General features: G+C 47.6%; 1 protein-coding gene across 1 annotated transcript; it reads left to right on the top strand.

Annotated features, from left to right (window-relative positions):
• The first annotated feature begins 322 nt into the window (after positions 1–322).
• On the top strand, positions 323–22,288 carry LOC122920906. The gene is made up of 7 exons (XM_044270726.1): positions 323–678; positions 9,569–9,877; positions 13,587–13,892; positions 15,042–15,347; positions 15,923–16,237; positions 17,245–17,289; positions 21,383–22,288. The coding sequence occupies exons 1-7, from the start codon at positions 357–359 to the stop codon at positions 21,688–21,690; spliced, it is 1,911 nt and encodes a 636-aa protein (XP_044126661.1). The 5' UTR covers positions 323–356; the 3' UTR covers positions 21,691–22,288.
• The last annotated feature ends 1,528 nt before the right edge of the window (positions 22,289–23,816 follow it).

Below are 23,816 nucleotides of genomic sequence, written 5' to 3'. Positions count from 1 at the left end.
ATATCTACATACATACATATATACATATCTACATACACACATATATACGTCCTATTTTATATATATATATATAGATACCTTGTGAATATTTTTTTGCCTCAAGAGCTGTCTATTGACAATGATTAAGATGTCATGTGTTCTGTATCTGATTCAATGGCGGACAATGGATCTGTGTTCAAACATAAGACAACTTTATTGATTGTTTTTATTGTTTTATCAAAACCATTTAACAATGTTTAAAAAAAACTACTCTTGTGTATGGCCAGCAGGAAATTGAGGTAATAATGCCTAAATCAATATTTTTTGTTGATCTTGCAGTTGCTCCGAGGCTATTAAAGATCTTCAGTCCACCATATATGACGCATGAGGTGCCGATGATGCTGGCTTGTCCCATAAATGGATTTAAATCAAAGACTTTGCACATAACATGGCTGAAGAAGGACAAGGAGGACCAGGAGACCGAAATCGTAAGATGGGATTCTGATGATGGGGCCGACGTGAACGATGATGTCCATAATGTAATAGAGAGTGAGCATGACGACAAGTCCTACAGCATTTTTAGTGCCTTAAAGGTAAAACCAACTGTGAACTGCGACGATGGAGTGAAATACATCTGTAGGACCTTCCACCCCGCGACAAATCAATCGGCAGAACAAGCACTGGTCATGGCGGTCACAGGTGAGAGATACAGGGGGTACTGGAATACTACAAGTGAGAGGTACAGGAGGTATTGGGATACTACAGGTGAGAGGTACAGGGGGTATTGGGATACTACAGGTGAGAGGTACAGGGGGTATTGGGATACTACAGGGGAGAGGTACAGGGGGTATTAGGACGTTACAGGTGAGAGGTACAGGGGGTACTGGGATACTACAAGTGAGAGGTACAGGGGGTATTGGGATACTACAGAAGGGAGGTACAGGGGGTATTGGGATACTACAGGTGGGAGGTACAGGGGGTATTAGGACGTTACAGGTGAGAGGTACAGGGGGTATTAGGACGTTACAGGTGAGAGGTACAGGGGGTATTAGGACGTTACAGGTGAGAGGTACAGGGGGTATTAGGACGTTACAGGTGAGAGGTACAGGGGGTATTAGAATGTTACAGGTGAGAGTTACAGGGGGTATTAGAATGTTACAGGTGAGAGGTACAGGAGCTATTAGGACATTGAAGATGAGAGGTACAGGAGGTATCAGGATGTTACAGGTGAGAGGTACAGGAGGTATTAGGATGCTACAGGTGAGAGGTATAGGAGGTATAAGGACGTTGCAGGTGAGAGGTAGGGAGGTATTAGGATGTTACAGGTGAGAGGTACAGGAGGTATTAGGATGCTACAGGTGAGAGGTACAGGGGGTATTAGGATGCTACAGGTGAGAGGTACAGGGGGTATTAGGATGTTACAGGTGAGGGAGAAGACGGCAGGAACATCCAGCACAACGTGGCTGCCATTACCTGTCACAGATGCCGGACTACCCTGTCAGAGTGCATGTTGCACAATACTCTGTGCAAAAGGAGAATGGTCCCAGGCAACAGGGTGGTCAACAAAGGCTCAGTCCAAGTCTAGGAGAGGGGCCCTGTATCCCCTCAAAGGGGTATTCTGATAAAGTAACCTAATTTTTTCAAAACTACATTAAAGGGGTATTCTCATCTTGCTATTTAACACTCACCTGCAGGCAGCTCAGCATTCACTTCCTGCTTCCCAGCTTCTAAGGCTGAGCGGGCTTAGGGCTCTTTCACACCTGCGTTCTTTTCTTCCGGCATAGAGTTCCGTCGTCGGGGCTCTATGCCGGAAGAATCCTGATCAGTTTTATCCTAATGCATTCTGAATGGACAGAAATCCGTTCAGGATGCATCAGGATGTCTTCAGTTCAGGACCGGAAGTTTTTTTGGCCGGAGAAAATACCACAGCATGCTGCGCTTTTTGCTCCGGCCAAAAATCCTGAAGACTTGCCGCAAGGCCGGATCCGGAATTAATGCCCATTGAAAGGCATTGATCCGGATCCGGCCTTAAGCTAAACGTCGTTTCGGTGCATTGCCGGATCCGATGTTTGGCTTTTTCTGAATAGTTACCATGGCTGCCGGGACGCTAAAGTCCTGGCAGCCATGGTAAAGTGTAGTGGGGAGCGGGGGAGCAGCATACTTACCGTCCGTGCGGCTCCCGGGGCGCTCCAGAGTGACATCAGGGCGTCCCAAGCGCATGGATCACGTGATCACATGACACGTCATCCATGCGCATGGGGCGCTCTGACGTCATTCTGGAGCGCCCCGGGAGCTGCACGGACGGTAAGTATACCGCTCCCCCGCTCCCCACTACTACTATGGCAACCAGGACTATAATGGCGTCCTGGCTGCCATAGTAACACTGAAAGCATTTTGAAGACTGATCCGTCTTCAAATGCTTTTAGTTCACTTGCGTTTTTCTGGATCCGGCGTGTTATTCCGGCAAGTGGAGTACACGCCGAATCCGGACAATGCAAGTGTGAAAGAGGCCTTAGCCAGTTCAAGTGAAGGCCAGCCACGCCTCCTTATGACATCACACTTAGAGCTCAGTCCTGCTGTTCATGTGAAATGTATGAGTCATCAGCAGTGATGAGCGAACTTCTGTTTTAAGTTCGGCGTCTAAAGTTCGGCTTCCGGTTAGCGGAGAATCCCGATATGGTTTCCGAATTCCGTTGTGGTCCGTGGTAGCGGAATCAATAATCGGCCATTATTGATTCCGCTACCACGGACCACAACGGTATTCGGAATCCATATCGGGATTCTCCGCTAACCGGAAGCCGAACTTTAGACGCCGAACTTAAAACAGAAGTTCGCTCATCACTAGTCATCAGTGTAGCAGCCTGCAGAGCGTGAGGCCCCTCCCCCTGCTGGGGAATCATCACTCAGAGAGCACTGGTCAGTTTATTTACACAGTAATAGGCCACTGTCCTGCAGTCTAATAGTTTTACACACAGAACCTGCCTTATCTTTTACAAACCCATTCTGTGCAGCAAAACAATAATTCACTACTATACATTAGCCCACAAGCATGTCAGCCAGTAGCCATATGATCTGTTCATCCCCCACCAACCAGCACTGATGCAGATTTTTTCCAATACAGCTCCAGTACAGTTGTGTATAAACCATAGACCTTTTATCAGTATAGATGCATATATAGCTCTGCTACATCTATCTTCTCCTCCCCAACCAGCACTGTGTCAGATCTGCGACATATTCAGCTCTGCTACATCAATTGTATTTCTCTATTCCATCAACACTTTGTCTGAACTGCCGCATATTCAGCTCTGCTACATCACTGTGTTTCTCTATTCCATCCAGCACTGTGTCAGATCTGCGGCATATTCAGCTCTACTACATCAGTTGTGTTTCTCTATTCCAACAACACTTTGTCTGAACTGCCGCATATTCAGTTCTGCTGCATCTGTCTATTGATCTCTCCCCCAAGCACATACAGCTCTGCTACATCTGTCTTCCCCCTCCCCCACAAGCACTGTCACTGAACAGCTTTCAATACATCTCTGCCACTAAATAAAATTGTCCCCGTGTCCCTGCACTCTCCTCCGATCGCTCCAATGCACACCCCCTCTATGCGCAGCTGGATCCAGATTCCGCGCTGCATACATTTTTTTCAGTATAGGATAACTGTTTGATTGGTACTAATTTGGGGGGCATACGCCGATCGCTTGGTATTACACTTTTTGTGATGTAAGGTGACAAAAAATGCCTTTTTTGGCACTGTTTTTTATTATGGTCTTCACCTGAGGGGTTAGGTCATGTGATATTTTTATAGAGCAGGTTGTTTCGGACACTGTGATACCTAATATGTATACTTTTTTTTTATTTATTTCACTTTAACACGATAATAGCATTTTTTAAACAAAAAAATAAAATTTTAATATCTCCATGTTCTGAGAGCTATATTTTTTTATATTTTTTTTTTGCGATTTTCTTATGTAGGGGCTAATTTTTTGCGGGATGAGGTGACTGTTTTATTGGTACCAAATTGTGGGACATGTGCCTTTTTGATCACTTGGCGTTGCACTTTTTGTGATGTAAGGTGACAAAAATGGCTTTTTTTATTTAATACTTTTTTCATTTTTTTTTTTTACTCAGACCAACTTGGTTCTTGAAGATCCAGTAGGTCTGATGCCTCTATAATACACTGCAGTACACTGTATAGTGTACTGCAGTGTATTTTCTATTACACTTAGCCTGGTCAGGCTCCTTTCTTCCCAGCAAGAGCCTGATCAGGCTTAGGCCGAATGCACACGGCCGTGTTCCGCGGCCGAGAGCGGTCCGTGGTGTGCCGGGCTGGATTCCTGTTCAGAGCAGGAGCGCACGGCGTCATTGGTTGCTATGACGCCGTGCACTTCATGTCGCCGCTGTACTACAGTAATACACTATACCAGTGTATTACTGTAGTACAGCGGCGACATGAAGTGCACGGCGTCATAGCAACCAATGACGCCGTGCGCTCCTGCTCTGAACAGGAATCCAGCCCGGCACACCGTGGAACACGGACGTGTTCATTCGGCCTTAGGGTACCTTCACACTAGCAGCAGGACAGCCCTGACTATAATGGGCAGTACGGCAGTGCGCTGTGTGAGGCCGCCGGACGAAAAAGTTGGACCTGCTGTACCTTTCGTCCGGCGGCCTCTCGCCGCCCACTGCCGGGGCTCTGCCTCCGTCCCCATTATAGTCACTACGGATGGAGCGGCGGTCCGGCGAAATAGCAGGGGGAACTAATCCGTCCTGCCGCAAGTGTGAAACTACCCTTTATGCCATGGCAAGCTGGATGCCTGTGAAGGCGTCCGGTTGCCATGGTAACCATCGGGGCTGACAGAGCAGCGCAGCGCCCGGTTATCCACAGGGGGGGGGGGGGGCTCGCGACAGCTATCCACAGCGGAGGGGCTCGCGACAGTTATCCACAGCAGGCGGGGGGGGAGGGACAGTTATCCACAGGAGGGGGGGTCAGGACAGTTATCCACAGTGGGGGGGGGGGGGGAGGTCGGGACAGTTATCCACAGCAGGGCAGCTCTCCTCACCATTCACTGATCCCGGCTGCTCTGCTGAACGCTGACCGCTCCCCTCCTCCTCCTGAAAGGGGGGGGGGAGGTCGTCATAGTAACACAGAGCGGGGGGGAGGGGTCAGCACAGTAACACAGAGCGGGGGGGAAGGGGTCAGCACAGTAACACAGAGCGGGGGGGAGGGGTCAGCACAGTAACACAGAGTGGGGGGGATGTCGGCACAGTAACACAGAGCGGGGGGGAGGGGTCAGCACAGTAACACAGAGTGGGGGGGATGTCGGCACAGTAACACAGAGCAAGGGGGGGGGGTCGGCACAGTAACACAGAGCAGGGGGGGGGGTCGGCACAGTAACACAGAGCAGGGGGGTCGGCACAGTAACACAGAGCAGGGGGGGTCGGCACAGTAACAGAGCAAGGGGGGGTCGGCACAGTAACACAGAGCAAGGGGGGGGTCGGCACAGTAACACAGAGCGCGGGGGGGGGGTCGGCACAGTAACACAGAGCGGGGGGGGGGTCGGCACAGTAACACAGAGCAGGGGGGGAGGTCGGCACAGTAACACAGAGCGGGGGGGAGGGGTCAGCACAGTAACACAGAGTGGGGGGGAGGGGTCGGCACAGTAACACAGAGTGGGGGGGAGGGGTCGGCACAGTAACACAGAGTGGGGGGGAGGGGTCAGCACAGTAACACAGAGTGGGGGGGATGTCGGCACAGTAACACAGAGCAAGGGGGGGGGGTCGGCACAGTAACAGAGCGGGGGGAGGGGTCAGCACAGTAACACAGAGTGGGGGGGATGTCGGCACAGTAACACAGAGCGGGGGGGGGGTCGGCACAGTAACACAGAGCAAGGGGGGGTCGGCACAGTAACACAGAGCAAGGGGGGGGTCGGCACAGTAACACAGAGCAGGGGGGGGTCGGCACAGTAACACAGAGCAGGGGGGGGGTCGGCACAGTAACACAGAGCAAGGGGGGGTCGGCACAGTAACACAGAGCAAGGGGGGGTCGGCACAGTAAAACAGAGCAAGGGGAGGTCGGCACAGTAACACAGAGCGGGGGGGGGTCGGCACAGTAACACAGAGCAGGGGGGGTCGGCACAGTAACACAGAGCAGCGCAGCCGGTTCTCACCATTCACTGACAATGGCTGCGCTGCTGAACGATGGCAGCTCCCCTCCTCCACCACCTGAAAGGGGAGGTCCGCACAGTTACACACAGTAGCGCAGTCCCGTTCTCCTCACCATTCACTGATCGGGGCTGCGCTGCTGAAGGCTGACAGCTCCCCTCCTCCTCCACCATTCTCTCCCTCTACGGCCGCTGCATACAGAGCATGCGCGGCTCTGTTTGTGAAGCGGCAACGCTCTGGGCATGTGCGGCATTGGGCGGCGTGCGCGCTCATGTGATGACTGAGCGGCAGGCAAGAAGAAAGAAGAGGAGCTTATGCGCAAGCGCGGCCCAGGGACTCGCTCCAGAGGAGGTGGACGTTTCTAGGGGAAACCAAATCAAACACTGGGGTACAATCCACAATATTTGACCTAGAAAGGTAGAAATGTAATAATAGTTTATATTGGCAAAAATGATCATTGGCACATAATGAAATAAGGTATGATCATTAAGATGAGAATACCCCTTTAAGGCTGCAAGCTGTGACCCAACCAGAGCCCGTACCTGTACATACAACCAGAGCCCGTACCTGTACATACAACCAGAGCCCGTACCTGTACATACAACCAGAGCCCGTACCTGTACATACAACCAGAGCCCGTACCTGTACATACAACCAGAGCCCGTACCTGTACATACAACCAGAGCCCGTACCTGTACATACAACCAGAGCCCGTACCTGTACATACAACCAGAGCCCGTACCTGTACATACAACCAGAGCCCGTACCTGTACATACAACCAGAGCCCGTACCTGTACATACAACCAGAGCCCGTACCTGTACATACAACCAGAGCCCGTACCTGTACATACAACCAGAGCCCGTACCTGTACATACAACCAGAGCCCGTACCTGTACATACAACCAGAGCCCGTACCTGTACATACAACCAGAGCTTCTTTTTACCGTGCAGTCTATTTGTCCAGCTCCTGTGTGAGTCTGCAACACACTGAGGGTATCATGGCGCCTGATCTTCCCTCACAAAACTACAATCCCCACAATCCCTCGCTTTCCTGCTGAGTGTTGATGTTTATTGATTGGCTGCTTGATGTACAGTCCGGCCACGCCCCCTCTACTCGGTAATCACCAGCACACTGACACTCCCTAGCTAGAGAATTGATAGCAACACACTGAGCATGCTCGACCTGACAAAGGCTCAGAACTACAGGTCGATGCCGTGGTATTTGATGAGGAAACACAGTGGGCGGCAGAGGAAGAAAACTACTTTTAGAACTACTGAATGGTAAATATGTGAAATTTACATTATATTAGGTAGTTATTCTTGATGAATTAGTCTAAAACATAAGTTATATTTATAAGCCGCCAGCAGTACCTGAGAGTAGCCAGCAGCGTGTTTCCGACGATAATTTTCTTCCTAAAGGCCGATGCGGCTAAAGCTCAGATCTTTTATCCCCTGCTCGCGCGCTTCTCTAGTCATGCTTCAAGTCACGGTACCCGCGCCCCTTCCCTGTGACTGACGGCGCTTATGCAGAGAGTTCGGCTGCCTTTGCTGAACAGCCTGCTGTCAGTCACAGGGAAGGGGGCGTGGTTACCCTGACTTGAAGCAAGGAGGCCGCTGCCCCCTTGACTTGACGAGAAAATCACGGGGGCAGGGGATAAAAGAACGTTTTCTGAGCTTTAGCCGCATCGTCCTTCAGGAAGAAAATTATCGTCGGAAACTCGCTGCTGGCTACTCTCGGGTACTGCTGGCAGCTTGGGATGGTTTTTGGAGGTGAAAGGTTCCCTTTAAAGCCTTTAGATGCCATGATCAAGTGATCTGCAGTTTATGCTCCGATGCTCTCCCTTGCCCTGCGCTGGATTGCGCAGGGCAAGGGCTCTTTTATTTACTATAACACACTGCTGGGAGGAGGCTTCTGCCCAGCAGTGTGTTCAGTGATGTCACCGGCTCTGATGGGCGGGCTTTAGCGCTGCCCTAGCCGTTTTACAGGCTCACTGCTGGGCAGAAGCCTCCGCCTGGCAGCCCTATGGAGAGCCCGGTACGTCACCGGAACTCCAGAAAATGCCTTTGCCCTGGACTGCTCCGATGCTCTTGTCAGGGGGGCCGTCTGGGTGAAAATGGGGATATGTCCGGGTTCAGCTCTGAACTCGGGACGACCCTTTTAATACGCTGAGTCTCACTGAAGAGACTTAGGGCATTAAAGGTGCAATTCTTATTTTGGCCACCAGGTGGAAGGCCAACATAAGAAATGAGCAATTCTGAGTAATAAATAGATTTTAATTATCCGAATAAAAATAAAAATTTGGATTTTTTAGTCTCAAATAAGAGTTTCAAAATCATAACAAAAAAGTTAAAAAAAAAAAGTTTAAAATAAAAAAAAATATAAAAGGTCAACCCCCTTTCCATATAATAAAAAAAAAATCCATAAATAAAAAAAAATAAACATCATGGGTATCCCTGCAAACCGAAAACACCCGTACTAAATATAAATAAAATATAAAAATATTTTTCCAAAAGGTCAAATGGCCAATTTACAATTTTTTTCATTGCTTATCTTACCCAAAGAATTTAATAAAATGTGATCAAAAAGTCTCACACACTCCAAAATGGTGTCAATAAAAACTACAGATTGTCCTGCAAAAAATGAGCCCCCACACAACTCAGCAAATATAACTATAAAAATGTTCTGGGGGGTCAGAATATGGTGATGCCGCCCCCCCAAACTAAGTAATCGGGGGCTAAAGGCCTTGGTTAGACTTATTTTTAATGGCAAAAAATTATTTGTCGGGCGTAATAATAAAAAAACAAAAAACATACAACTATGGCTTTCTGGGTTTTGTTTTTACAACGTTCACGGTAAGTATTTTGTTTTACTACTTAAAAAATAAAAATAAACCTTTGAAAACAAAATTTTCTTTGCGTCACCATATTCTGTGGGGCTGTAAATTGGGACCTGCCATAACCTTGTTAGCTGGAAATATCCTTCAGATGAGGTCATATTTCCCAGATATCACGTACTGGTAATACCCCAGGGCGGGGTGGATGCAGGATATCGGTAGCGTCCTCACAATTGGCGCCAATATCCCAAGCAAACCTGGAGGCGTCTGGCTGGCTGCTGCACATTTACCGTACTCTGATAGGCTTGTGTCGGCGAGGTTAGGATTCAGTGATGGTTTCCATAGCTCAGATACAAACATGAACAGATGTAATAGTAACCAGCATACGCTCCTCCTGCTACTAAAACAATCGGACGCATCGTCCTTTATATGGACCATAGTATAGGTTACATTGTAATAATCTGTCCAGGGATTTAGAGAGGAGTCCTCCAGGGCGATCCTCCAGGTCATGGTACTAATCACAGGAAGAAATGATCCTTAATGTAGAATGATATCCAGCCTGATGACGGTGTGATGTTCCCTCAGCTGTTCCTGTGCTGGGTCCCATACAGCAGACAAAGGGCGAGCTCCACGTGATGGAGGAGATGAATCTGACCTGTAAGATCCATTCATTTTACCCGGCACCTATAGAGGTCACATGGTGCACAGAAGATGGACGGGTGCTGAACTCTACCCTCTCCGACCCCCTCCCTGACTCGGCTGGTCTGTACCAGGTCACCAGCTCCATGAATTACTGTCCAACATTGAAGGACCTAAAAAAGACATTCACGTGTGAAGTGAAACATGAAAGTACTGGAGCCACGAGAAAAACTACGTGGAAACTGGAAGATCTGAGTAAGTAGTGCTGAGACAGGATCCTCTATATACTGTGCCCGCTCTGGTGGAGCAGAGATTTGATCCTCTATATACTGTGCCACTCTGGTGGAGCAGAGACATGATCCTCTATATACCGGGCACGCTGTGGTAGAGCAGAGACAAGATCATCTATATACTGTGTTCACTCTGGTGAAGCAGAGATAATATCCTCTATATACTGTGGCCGCTCTGGTGGAGCAGAGACATGATCCTCTATATACTGTGCTTGCTCTGGTGGAGCAGAGACGGGATCCTCTATATACAGGGCACACTGTGCTGGAGCAGAGACAGGATCCTCTATATACCGGGCACGCTGTATTGGAGCAGAGATAATATCCTCTATATACTGTGCCCGCTCTGGTGGAGCAGAGATATGATCCTCTATATACTGTGCCTGCTCTGGTGGAGCAGATACAGGATCCTCTATATTCTATTTTCAGATACTGCGCGATGCGCTCCCTGTCCACCTTCCCTGGTGGTAGGTGCCAAAAGAAAACAACAAGATACACTTTGGCTCTACAACTTCAGATTGGTATTTACCTGTTTCCGAGTTCTTGTCTGTTTGCCTGTGTGTCTGGTGTCGTCTTAGTTTTTGCTCCTATGTCCAAAGTGAAGGGGATGTTGGGAGGCTGGACCCTATTGTTATTAGTTTTGCTGAGCCTGCCCTGGCCGGCGGCAATGCTCAGTTTCAAACTCAGCTCGCTCGCACGGAGCGCTGTGTGACGTCACAGTAAGAGCTACGGATAGCTATGAGGACCAAACCTACTCAAACGCATTTCGAATAAAACGTTATTCTTTGTCAGGGATACTGATTTGGACTCCTAGTGTTGTTTATATAGGTCCATGTCTCCTCCTTCATTTAACCCCTCATGTCTTCTACACTTTGTAGTTTATTCACTCAAAGGCAAATAGCTTAATGTCTGAATTTAATCCTTAGATAAAAAATCCAGCGGGTCTCTGCTCTCGACATTTTTTTTTTATAAAGTCCCCCCTTCTTTTATCTTTATTCACTATCTCTATTCCACTTTTCCACTATACGTGGGTCGCACCAAAAGAACCCTAAGTAAGAGGATAGGGGAGCATATTTATAATATCAGGAGGAAATATGAAGGTCATCCCCTTTCAAGACACTACAAAGACAAACATGGGGGTAATAGTGATGGCACCACATTTAGTGGAATAGAGATGGTGAATAAAGATAAAAGAGGGGGGGGGACTTTATTTAAAAAATGTCGAGAGCAGAGACCCGCTGGATTTTTAATCTGAACACACTGGCACCCGCAGGATTAAATTCAGACATTAAGCTATTTGCCTTTTGAGTGAATAAACTACAAAGTGTAGAAGACATGAGGGGGTTAAATGAAGGAGGAGACATGGACCTATATAAACACACTAGGAGTCCAAATCAGTATCCCTGACGAAGAATAACGTTTTATTCGAAATGCGTTTGAGTAGGTTTGGTCCTCATAGCTATCCGTAGCTTTACCGTGACGTCACACAGCGCTCCGTGCGAGCGAGCTGAGTTTGAAATTGAGCATTGCCGCCGGCCGGGGCAGGCTCAGCAAAACGAATAACAATAGGGTCCAGCCTCCCAACATCCCCTTCACTTTAAACGTAGGAGCAAAAAACGAAGAAGACACCAGACACACAGGCAAACAGACAAGAACTCGGAAACAGGTAAATACCAATCTAAAGTTGTAGAGCCAAAGTGTATCTTGTTGTTTTCTTTTGGCACCTACCACCAGGGAGCGCATCGAATCCTCTATATACTGTGCCCGCTCTGGTGGAGCAGAGACAGGATCCTCTATATACTGTGCCCACTGTGGTGGAGCAGAGACATGATCCTCTATATACTGTGCCCACTGTGGTGGAGCAGAGACATGATCCTCTATATACTGTGCCCGCTCTGGTGGAGCAGAGACATGATCCTCTATATACTGTGCCCACTCTGGTGGAGCAGAGACAGGATCCTCTTTATACTGTGCTTGCTCTGGTGGAGCAGATACAGGATCCACTATATACTGTGGCCGCTCTGGCAGAGCAGAGACATGATCCTCTATATACTTTGCCCGCTCTGGCAGAGCAGAGACAGGATCCTCTATATACTGTGGCCGCTCTGGCAGAGCAGAGACAGGATCCTCTATATACTGTGGCCGCTCTGGCGGAGCAGAGACAGGATCCTCTATATACTGGTGGCAATAGTTGGTTTTACCGCTGACTGCAGTTGATTTGATTCTTACCTATTGTCACGTTTCAGTAATTTAATGATTTCTTTGGGCCTCAGATATATGGGTCCTGAGCATGAGAGTTATGTCATACTTATATATACTGTATATACACACAGAGTTTATGATCCATGACTTTATAGTCTTGTAGAACATACTTTATCATCTTCCGTATAGACACACTATAATCTGTATATGACACCTGTTATTCCATATCACACATCACTGACTAAATACTGTACTGTATATGACGCCTGTTATTCTATATCACACATCGCTGACTCCATACTGTACTGTATATGACACCTGTTATTCTATATCACACATCACTGACTCCATACTGTGCTGTATATGACACCTGTTATTCTATATCACACATCGCTGACTAAATACTGTACCGTATATGACGCCTGTTATTCTATATTACACATCGCTGACTAAATACTGTACTGTATATGACGCCTGTTATTCTATATCACACATCGCTGACTCCATACTGTACTGTATATGACACCTGTTATTCTATATCACACATCGCTGACTCCATACTGTACTGTATGACACCTGTTATTCCATATCAGACATCGCTGACTAAATACTGTACTATATGACACCTGTTATTCTATATCACTCATCGCTGACTCCATACTGTACTGTATATGACACCTGTTATTCTATATCGCACATCGCTGACTCCATACTGTACTGTATATGACACCTGTTATTCTATATCGCACATCGCTGACTCCATACTGTGCTGTATATGACCCCTGTTATTCTATATCACACATCGCTGACTCCATACTGTACTGTATATGACACCTGTTATTCTATATCACACATCGCTCAATCCATACTGTGCTGTATATGACACCTGTTATTCTATATCACACATCACTGACTCCATACTGTGCTGTATATGACACCTGTTATTATATATCACACATCACTGACTCCGTACTGTACTGTATATGACCCCTGTTATTCTATATCACACATCGCTGACTCCATACTGTACTGTATATGACACCTGTTATTATATATCACACATCACTGACTCCATACTGTACTGTATGACACCTGTTATTCTATATCACACATCACTGACTCCATACTGTACTGTATATGACACCTGTTATTCTATATCACACATCGCTGACTCCATACTGTACTGTATATGACACCTGTTATTCTATATCACACATCGCTGACTCCATACTGTACTGTATATGACACCTGTTATTCTATATCACACATCACTGACTCCATACTGTACTGTATATGACACCTGTTATTCTATATCACACATCACTGACTCCATACTGTACTGTATATGACACCTGTTATTCTATATCACACATCACTGACTCCATACTGTGCTGTATATGACACCTGTTATTCTATATCACACATTACTGACTCCATACTGTACTGTATATATTATTATATTTTCTCTCTTGCAGTTTCGGAGCCCACGGTGTCTGATATTTCTTGTATTCCCCCGTCTCCTGAGCCTGGTACTTCGGTGACCTTTTCCTGCGATGTCAGTGACTTGTACTCTACGGACTTTACAGTTCTGTGGTTCAGAAACAATCAAAAGATGTCAGAAGAGAAGTGCAAAAAGACTTTTCAGCCGGATCCAGAGTCTGGGACGTATCGGGGAACCGTAGAAGTGAACTGTCTAGTAACTCCTGATTTTTACGAGATCCGTATGGAGCTGAATGACTCCAAACACATTATCGAAAAAAAGTTTAGATTCACCCTGGCAGGTAATTATAAGACCAGTCCTGTACTGGGAACCGACTGGTTGTGTGTTTTGTGCTCTTAAAGCTAGCAGCACAATCTGAATGTTTAAAGTGGTGGTGATTATAGTCCTGGATGAATTCACTCTGCGGAGGCTCCGGGGGTAACACGTATTGTGTATCTTTTTACTTTCCTCTTGGTTTCTTCTCAATTATCCAGAGAAATCCGTTACCTCTCCTGCTCCTGTCATTCCTCATGGGTAGGGCTGAAACAATTACTCTATTTAATCAAGTAACTCGACACAAAAAAATCCTCGATGCTAATTTTTGGTAAATTTCATGTCATGTGACCACAGAGTGTGAGTGAAGCGCTTGCCATTACTCGCACACCGTTGTCACCTGCCGGCAATCGTCAGTGTCATTCATAGTACTGCAAAGCCGATAATATCCACCGCTGTTTCCAGACTGCGTTCCCTATAGCTTCCGCTGGAAGCTTCTACTAACCCACCAGGTTCTATCAGCTACTGCAGCGTCTCCCACATGACCGCGTGTACCACACCCGCCAGTCACTTACCCGTCCTGTACCAAAAAGCAGCGAAGCACATTCCCAGCTATCGGCCATTACTTTGCCGGGAAATGTAGTTTCATTGGCTACAAGTAGCGCGCACAGGGAAGGGGGGAAGCTGATGGAAAGGGGGCACTGGGGGGGGGAAGCTGATGGCACTGGAGGGGGGAGCTGATGGGAAGGGGGCACTGGGGGGGGCAGCTGATGGCACTGGAGGGGGGAACTGATGGCACTGGGGGGGAGCTAATGTCACTGTAGGCGGGAGCTGATGGCACTGTAGGGGGGGGCAGCCGATGACACGGGGGGGAAGACTTAAGGCAGGGGGGGGTCTGATGATGTAATTGGGGGGTCTGATTCATTTTTATAAAGGAAAATAGTTTTTTTCTTATTAGAGTTCTCGATTAATCGGTTGAATACTTGATTACAAAAATAATCAATAGCTGCAGCCCCAATCATGGGGACAATGTGCGGCCGTATCCCGCTGGAGTCCAGACACCTTGTGAGCCAATAGTCAGTGGCCCTTGTAATCTGACAGGAGGGGGATCTAGGCCGGCACCCCGTAAAACCTGCATATAACATTCATTTACTGTATAATTAAAATGTCTTCTCAGGGTCCCCAGTCCTTAGTGACATCACCAGCGAGCCCAGTGACGCCAGATACGGCCAGCCTGTGACTCTGCGCTGCAGGGTGACCAACGCTAAACCGAAAGATGTAGAGGTGAAGTGGTTAAAGAGCGACAAACCCCTGGAGAGCGGACAAGGAGTAGCGAAGCAAATCCCTGAGGCGGACGGGTCCGTATCCTGCTCACTGCAGATCACTGCTACAGCCCTGGACTACGCCAAAGCTTACACCTGCTCTGTGAAGCCCAAGAACATGACAGCGACGCTCAAGAAGACCCATTATATAAAGCTCCCGGGTAAGAAACGGTTCTGGGACTAAATGAGTAAATTATAGAAAAAAGTGCCTTCTCTAAGGTGGAAACCCTGTGACCATATAAAATGTACAATAAAGGCCACTCCACCTGCCGGCAGCACTCCTGGAGATCTGAAGGCGGCCAAACATATTGGAAAGTTGAAGTCATTTTCAGCAGAGTAGGGCAGATCACTTATCTCAAGGAGTTGGGAGAAATGTGATCATGTACTATATAAAGAGCGGAAAGGAGATAAGCGGCGAGGACCCGAGGAGAAAATGTGTGCGGTCCAGCAGATAACCACTGGACGGGACATCTGCTGGATCCCGACATCTGCACTGATGAAATATCTTACTCTGACGGCCTCCGTTCCGCTATGGTTGTAGCTGGAAGCAGTAATAGCAGGTTTACCTTCTCAATGAGACTAATTACTTCCATCCAAAGAAACCCCCCCGAGAGTGTCAATGGCGGCTCTGACTGTCGGGGTATTGGGATCTGCACGGCCGGCCGGCTTGTGATGTCTCCTCGCTGCAGGTGCACAGCTGAGCGCAGTAATCTTGCTCTCTCTTGGTTTCTTGCAGATAGAGCACCAAAGTTTTCAGAGATAAGTGTGCGGCCGGAGAGACCTGTCGCAGGGAAGGAAGCCACATTCACAGCGACCATATCTGGATTCACACCAGACATTCGGGTGAAATGGTATAAAGAGTTCGACCCGTTTCCCAGCGACTTTGTCACCACATCAGATCCACAGATTGGAAAGGACTCTCTATGCACTTGTTCCAGCAGCCTGAGGTTCACTCCCCAGGACAATGACCATGGGGCGTCCATCCGCTGTGAGGTGACACATTCTGTCACTAAGAAATTATATGAGCAGCCGTACACCCTGCGCCTCTCAGGTAAGTGCACTCTGATTTCACAAACACACACAAGGTGTAAGTGCACCGTGTGTTCACATTGATTGTGCTCTCGGGTGAACCTACAGTTTCTGGGTTTGGGGTGGCCCCAACGCTACGCTGGTTCCCCTGGACACCGTTGAGGGGTCACCACATGTTGCTGCTCTCCAGGAGGGATGGAAAGGCATGGTGCACCCCAATGGGAAATAAGTCCAGAGAGTCGGGGTCTGCAGTAACCAGGGGGCTTCTTTACTGGAGGAATTCAGGTGCAAAACAATACAGACGAGGCATAGGGCTGGCTTCTCCAGTCTCCCCCCTGAGACGAGGCATAGGGCTGGCTTCTCCAGTCTCCTCCCTGGCAGTAGAAGGGTTCGATGCGGAGTAAAGGCCTGAGCTAGCTGTCCCTCTCTCTCAGAAGGCTGGTACCCTGGTCAAAGGCTGGAGGCCCACAGTCTGTAGCTCAGTAGTCCAGGTGGCTCCTTGGTCACAGGGCTCGTGACCCATGGTCTGTGGCTCAGTGTCCCCATCTCAGCGTCTTCTTCTGTTCCCTCATGCAGTCTGGCAGGGTCTCACTTACTAAACAGTAGTCCCTATCTGCAGAACATTAGGGGCTCTGACTGTTCTCCTTAAATATGGTTGCTAGCTGAACAAGAACCTTCAAGTGGTAGCACTGTCTGACTGGGATGCCTAGGGCCCACCAATAAAACTCATTCTGGGGGCCCACTGTACAGCGAAATGCAAATATTACCTGCCCACACAGAGGCAGACAGCAACCAGACACTACAACAGGGGTAGGCAGCCTCCGGCACTCCACTGTTGTAAAACTACAACTCCCAGCATGCATACCTGCTCTGCTCTTCTAAGAAATATCATAGGAATAATGGAGCATGCTGGGAATTCTAGTTTCACAACAGCTGGAGTGCCGAAGGTTGCTGACCCCTGACAAGATGATTGATTATGAGGGTCCCATGTACAATAGCTCTTCTCACACACTGATCTTCTGTTAATAGGAAGGACCTCGGATGGACATCTGCCTCTCGCCACACCACACTCAGGTAAGTGGCAGTATTGTGGAGACAGTTATTCAGGTGTCACCAGTAACAAGTACCATCAGATTCCCTAAAATCAGTGTACCGATGGGAGTCCGAGGTGGAAGGAATTATGAGTTCAGCTCCTCCATCTGTGGGACATTTCTGAGGGGTGAGAAGCAGACTTTTCACAAGACATTAATGATGAAGTGGTTAAGTTGATGTTTAGGAAGAAATATAATGAGATGATGATGGAGACCACAAGTCTGTGATTTAGTGTATGGCAGTGGCTGGGTGCAGCCGTCACGTGAAGGATGACTGACGTGACCGCTGCAGGGACCGGATCGGTAGGACATTTAAAAGCCAAGTGTGGGTTCTACCTGTATTTCCTGCAGCCCCTGCTTTCTGCCACTTAAAAATATTAGTAAAATCCACCCGCAAATGTATCGGCTCCGGCGAGGTGAAATGTGTTCTCTCCGAAGTCTCGCCAGACTTCGCTAAATAACTTCTGACTAGTTTTTTTCAGCCTAATACTGAACTCTACAATTGATGATCTAGATTCTTCTTACATGTACACAAGTGGACAAAAATGTTGGTTCCTTCTGAGACCCACAAATGACCACTGAAATAACCTGAAACTGACAAAATTAGTAATAAATAAAATGATGCTGAAAATCTGATATTGCTTCTGAATTGTGGTTCAATAGAAACTGACAAAAAAATTAAAATAATGGAACTGGCCTGGGCAAAAATGGTGGTTCCCCTAGAAAACACTGAAAATAATGCAGCCATACGGACAATTAAACGGAGTTGTGTCCTGTAATTACACCACAGGTGTCTCCAGACTTGTAATCCGTCTGTCTGCCTATATAGAAGGGAAAAGTAGTCACTGTGCTGTTTAGTACTGTTTAGTATTATGGTGGGTACCGCACTGAACATGGACCAAAGAAAGCTACGGAGAGGAGATTAGAAAGAGAATTATAGGCAGACATGTTAAAGGTAAAGACTAGAAGACTATCTCCAAACTTGATGTTCCTGTTACTACAGTTGCACATATTCAAAAATGTAAGGTCTACGGAACTGTAGCCAACCTCCCTGGATGTGGCCACAAGAGGAAAATTGATGACAAATTGAAGAGATGGATAATACAAATGGTAAACAAAGAGTCCAGATTCCAGGAGATTGGAGGTGAACTCCAAGGTTAAAGTGCATCAGTGTCCTATCGCACCATCCGTCGCAGTTGTAGCTGAAGTGGATTTAATGACTGAGGAGGAAACCACTGTTGAAACCAAATCATAAAAAGCTGGGATTTATCAAAATGCATATTGATAAGCCACAAAGCTTCTGGGAGAATGTCCTTTGAACAAATTAGGCAAAACTATAGCTTTGTGGCAAGTCACATCAGATCTATGTTCACAGACGTAAAGAATTAAGCATAGAAAGGAAAGAAGATTGTACCTACTGTGGAACATGGAGGAGGCTTTCTGCATCTGGCACACAGTGTCTTGAATCTGTGCAGGGTACAATGAAATCTTAAGACTACCAAGGCATCCTGGAGCGAAATGTACTGCCCAGTGTCAGAAAGCCTGGTCTCGGCCGCAGGTCATAGGTCCTCCAACAGGATAATGACCCAAAACACAGCTAAAAACATCCAAGTATGGCTGAGAACAAAGCGCTAGACTATTGTAAGTGGCCTCTATGAGCCCGGATCTAAATCCTATTGAAGTTCTGTGGAAATAGATGAAACCTGCCGTCTGAAGAAGGCACCTTCACACCTGAGACATCTGGATCAGTCTGCTCTCGAGAAGTGGCCATAATACCTGTGGACGGTGGCAGAAGTCTCATTGAGAGTCACAGGAATCGCTCGATTGCAGGGATTCCATCAATAGGTTCTGAAACCTAATATTATAAGGCAAGAGTTCCATCATTGGTGTCCGGGCCGCTGTCATTAGTGCTTTATAAGTGTTCAAATTCAGGAGCGACGTCTGGTTTCCATTCGCTGATTTTCAGGAAATTTTATTTATTTGTTAATTTAATCAGTTTCTGGTTATTTCAGTCACCATTGTGGGGGTTTATTTCTTTAACAGAAGGTACCATCAATTTCGTCCACATGTGTAAGATACATAGAATGCATTAATATATATCTGCATGCTTACAGGTTGTCAAGACCTCCTTCTGCTCCCTCATCGCCCCCTTCTTCCCGTGACTTAATCATGGGTTCTCTATCTGGCAGCCGGGGGGTTATACAGGCCTGCCATGTTCGGACTTCTATTCCAAAATGATAAAACCAGTATAAACCTGGTATCGCTGTAATCGCGCTGAGCTGCAGAATAGATCTTCATGTCATTGTCACTGCTTAGTGAACACTGTAAAAATAAACCCTCCACAGATGTCAGATTGCAGGTTTTTTCTATTCCATCCCACAAATTATATATTTTGCAATAATGAGATGTCAAAAGGAACATAAGAAAAAAAAGTTATACGTCTTGGAAGGCAAATTGGCTAGGTCCTAAAGGGGTTAACACATTCCATGCATCCTGCATAGAGCGAAAAGCTGGGACATCTTGAATGTGAGCTGCAGCTACAAGCGGATGATAAGAGAGCCTGGTGCAGCGTTCCGTCCTAGCAATGAACTTGGAGAGCGCGAGTATCAGTCAGACTTGGAGCATTAACGTTCCGCTCTATGAATGTTGTCAGATCAGGGCTGGAGACATTTGGGTTCTGAGAAGTTACTACAAGACCCTCTGCATCAGGTATACAACAGCATGGCGCGAGGCCCAGTCTACGCCTGACTGGTGGCTACTAATCGGACTATTACAGGGCTGATTGCTTTGTTCTGTGTGGCTTTTAATTGTAGTAAATACATAGATTTCTAACATAATGGGTTAGTTCTACTAGACACGAAAGCTGTTGGGAGGTAACATACACAATATCTTCTGAATTATCCAGGCAATACAATTGATGAATTCCTGATCTGGCATCGTCTGATCTCTCAGGACGTTACTGTGATATTTGGGTTGTCCAAAGAGTGTCACGGCCTATGGTGTGCACTGTGACATTTTCCCTTCACTTGCGGTTGCCTGCGGCAATGTGTTGTTTGTGTGCATGTGATGGCAGTGTCTCTGGCTGATTCCCAGGACATGGTTGCCACGCATGCCGTTGCCGGCAGTAACAGGTGGAGTGTGATGTTTATGGGTGTATTTCTCTTTAAGTGGTTTCCGTTCCTTGCCTGGTGTAGGAAGGGTTAACTCCTTTCTTAGTGTGTGAACTGGGTGTGTCTGTGTGTGGGTGTGGCTACTTGGGCTATTTAGCCTTTGCTGGATCCCTGTAGCTGAGGGGTACTCCAGCCATGCCTTGCTGGAGTAATCCTCCTGCTCTTATATACCATCTGTCCAGTGAGGGCCAGTGGTCATAAACTATATGTCTGATGTTAGAAGATGTTTTTATGGTCTTCTGTTTATTGCAGCTATGGATGTCCTGGTTACCTGTGTGATATGTGTTGTGTGCTGTGTCCCTTTATGTTGTGTGGACATCAGTGTTTATGCACAGGTTCCAGTCAGCGTATCTGTGGAAGGTAGGTTTGGAACTGCTTTAGGTCACCTGCCATATGTTGTATTTGTCCCCCTTTCCTTGCAGCTTGGCCAGTGAGACTCCTGTTCGTCCGTATCTAGGAGGAACAGGTCGTCTTACCCTGCTCCTAGTCCAGGGCTACCCTGAGGGCTAGTAGAGACCCTAGGTTCTGGTGTATGAGCCCTCCTACCATCAGGGTTGGCTCATACAGCTAGGAGTCAGGGTCAAAATTAGGGATGTGATAGGAGGTGACCTGATTCCTGTCCTGGCCTAGCAGCGACCACTATCTTCTGTCATCGCACGGCTGAGGGTTTTACCCATCCTCAGTCGTGACAAAGAGTCTGTTTACGTATTCAGTTGTTCCCCCATTCTCTCCTGGCCCCTCAGGGTTGTCACCCGGCTTTCCTACAGGCACAGGATGAACTTGTCTCATGGATTTATACTTATTGGGGATTCTCTGATCTTATTGGAGAAGGCTATGTAGTAGTGACTCAGAGACCAGGAGATGAAGCAGCAGAATTTATTGTCCATTGTCTTCTTCTCCCCACAGGACATCTAAAGCCACCACTGAAAACCAAAGGCATTCAGTGCCTGACGGAGAATCCGCGGGTGGGAGGTGAAGTCACACTCACATGTTATGTTGATGGATGTGACGCAGATCATTCGGAGTTCTCCTGGAGGAAAGGAATGTTTCCTATCGACAGTGGCATAGAGAACCGGACTCTAGAGGACGGATCTGGCAGCTTTTCCACAGTCACCTTCACAGCCCAAGAGACAGACCGAGACTGCACAATGATATGTGAGGTGAATTATAATCTCCAGATACAAGAGGAACATTTCACACTGAAGCTTCAATAAGGATCTACAGGAATCAATGGAAGCGAGACTCATCAATGTCTACATTACTGGGGTAAATCAGAGCGAGCACAGACTCCTCGATGTCTACATTACTGGGGTAAATCGGAGCGAGCAACAGACTCATTGATGTCTTTAATGCTGGGGTAAATCAGAGCGAGCACAGACTCATTGATGTCTACAGTCCTGGGGTAAATCGGAGCGAGCACAGACTCATTGACTGCTACAGTCCTGGGGTAAATCGGAGCGAGCACAGACTCATTGATGTCTACATTACTGGAGTAAATCAGAGCGAGCACAGACTCATTGACGGCTACAGTCCTGGGGTAAATCGGAGCGAGCACAGACTCATTGATGTCTACATTACTGGGGTAAATCAGAGCGAGCACAGACTCATTGATGTCTACAGTGCTGAGTGCAGTACCCCAGTTATGGGAACTACAAATTAACACCTTGTCATAGTTTCCTATGGCTAGCTGTCACGGCTGAGGATGGGGAAAATCCTCAGCCGTGCGATGCCAGATGGTGTTGTGGCTACTCGGCCATGAGAACAGGATAAGGGAGCAGGTCACCTCCTCAAGCATCCCTAACCTGACCCTAACTCCTACCTGCATGGGCCGAACTTTAAGGTAGGAGGACCCATGCGCAGGAACCTCGGAGCCCTGACTTACCCTCCGCAGATCCCTGAGCTAGGAGCTGGGTAAGACAACCTACTCCTCCAAGGTACGGAGGAGCGGGAGTCTCAATGGCCAAGCTGTTGGGAAAAGGGGAACACAAACAGCTTTACGGGTATGGCAGGCGAACTAGAAGTTCCACCAACCTGCCACAGCCTTGCTGACTGGATCCCTGTGCAAACAGGAATCCAGAACCGTAAACTGCACAAAGTCACAAGGAAGGTCCCAACAGAACATCACATACAACTGCACACACAAGAAGACATAAACATAACGACAATATCTTTATGACCACAGGGGTGGCTCTCACTGGCAGGTAATATGCATAGGAGGCTGCTCCAGCCAAGCTTGACTGAAGCAACCTCCTGAACCATGCCAAACACCAAGGCTATATAGGCCAAGAAGCCACACCCCACAGTCGGACACACCCAGTGACACACACACACTGGGAAGGGAGTTAACCCTTCCAGCACCTGAGAAGTGAAACACACATAAAGGGGAAGTGACCAAACTAAGATCACACTGTGGCTGTTACCGCAGGCAATGACATGGGTGGCAGCCGTCCTTGGAGACAGCCCGAAGGCCGGGACACTGCCACCACATGTACAACATACCAAACGTTGCCACGGGCAGCCACGGTGAAGGGAAAGTGTCAAAGTGCACACCAGACATACAAACGTGCATACACACACGCACACAACTCCAAGGGAACCGCACACATCACTGTTGTCCGTGGCAACCGCAATTGAGGCAAACAACAACATGCCTCAAGCTGCGGTTGAAACAACTAAACCGCGGGCAACTGTATGCGGCTCCCAAGGAGTCACGGCCATAACCGTGGCCGTGACACTAGCTTTCCATGTTCCGTTCCTATTTAAGAAATGTCCTTACTGAGTATTGCATTTCTGCAAATGTTAACCTATATTGCATTTGATGCTAAGTACCTGGTTTCCAGCAGGTGGTGTAGATCTGGCAGAGTCCTAGAGACAAGAATGGAACTAACCATTCCATTCTTTTTCCCCTTTTGGGCAGAAGTGGGCTTTCCTGCTTCCCACCAAGGGAGGCTTTTTCTGGAACCTGTGGTTAGTTGAAGTTGGAGTCCTAAGGGACAAGACATGGCACAGCAAGCGGAGTGTTTCCCCCTCTCCTGCTGCAGGAGCCCAGGAAGCAGCTCCTAGAGCACCATGCCCCTTGTTTTATATTTTTATAGTTTATAAAAACTATAGATTTTATTTACATGAGAGAGAAAACGGGCAAGAGCAAAGAACAGACTTTGGATACCAAGAGAAGCATTTGGACCAATTGCCACCACCTTTAACCCTGCTGGTACCAAGTGGAGTGAATTCCAACAAAGTAAAGAAACATTTTTGTATTACCAAGTTCATTCAGTAAAGGGGGGGGGGGGGGGGGGGGTGCTGCTATCTCACCTTTGGCAGAACAACGAGTCTGTGGAAA

Source organism: Bufo gargarizans, chromosome 10 (assembly GCF_014858855.1).
Source record: "Bufo gargarizans isolate SCDJY-AF-19 chromosome 10, ASM1485885v1, whole genome shotgun sequence".
NCBI classification, from domain to species: Eukaryota; Metazoa; Chordata; class Amphibia; order Anura; family Bufonidae; genus Bufo; species Bufo gargarizans.
The sequence above is the reverse complement of the archived record's forward strand: the minus strand, read 5'-3'. Positions and strand labels throughout refer to the sequence as shown.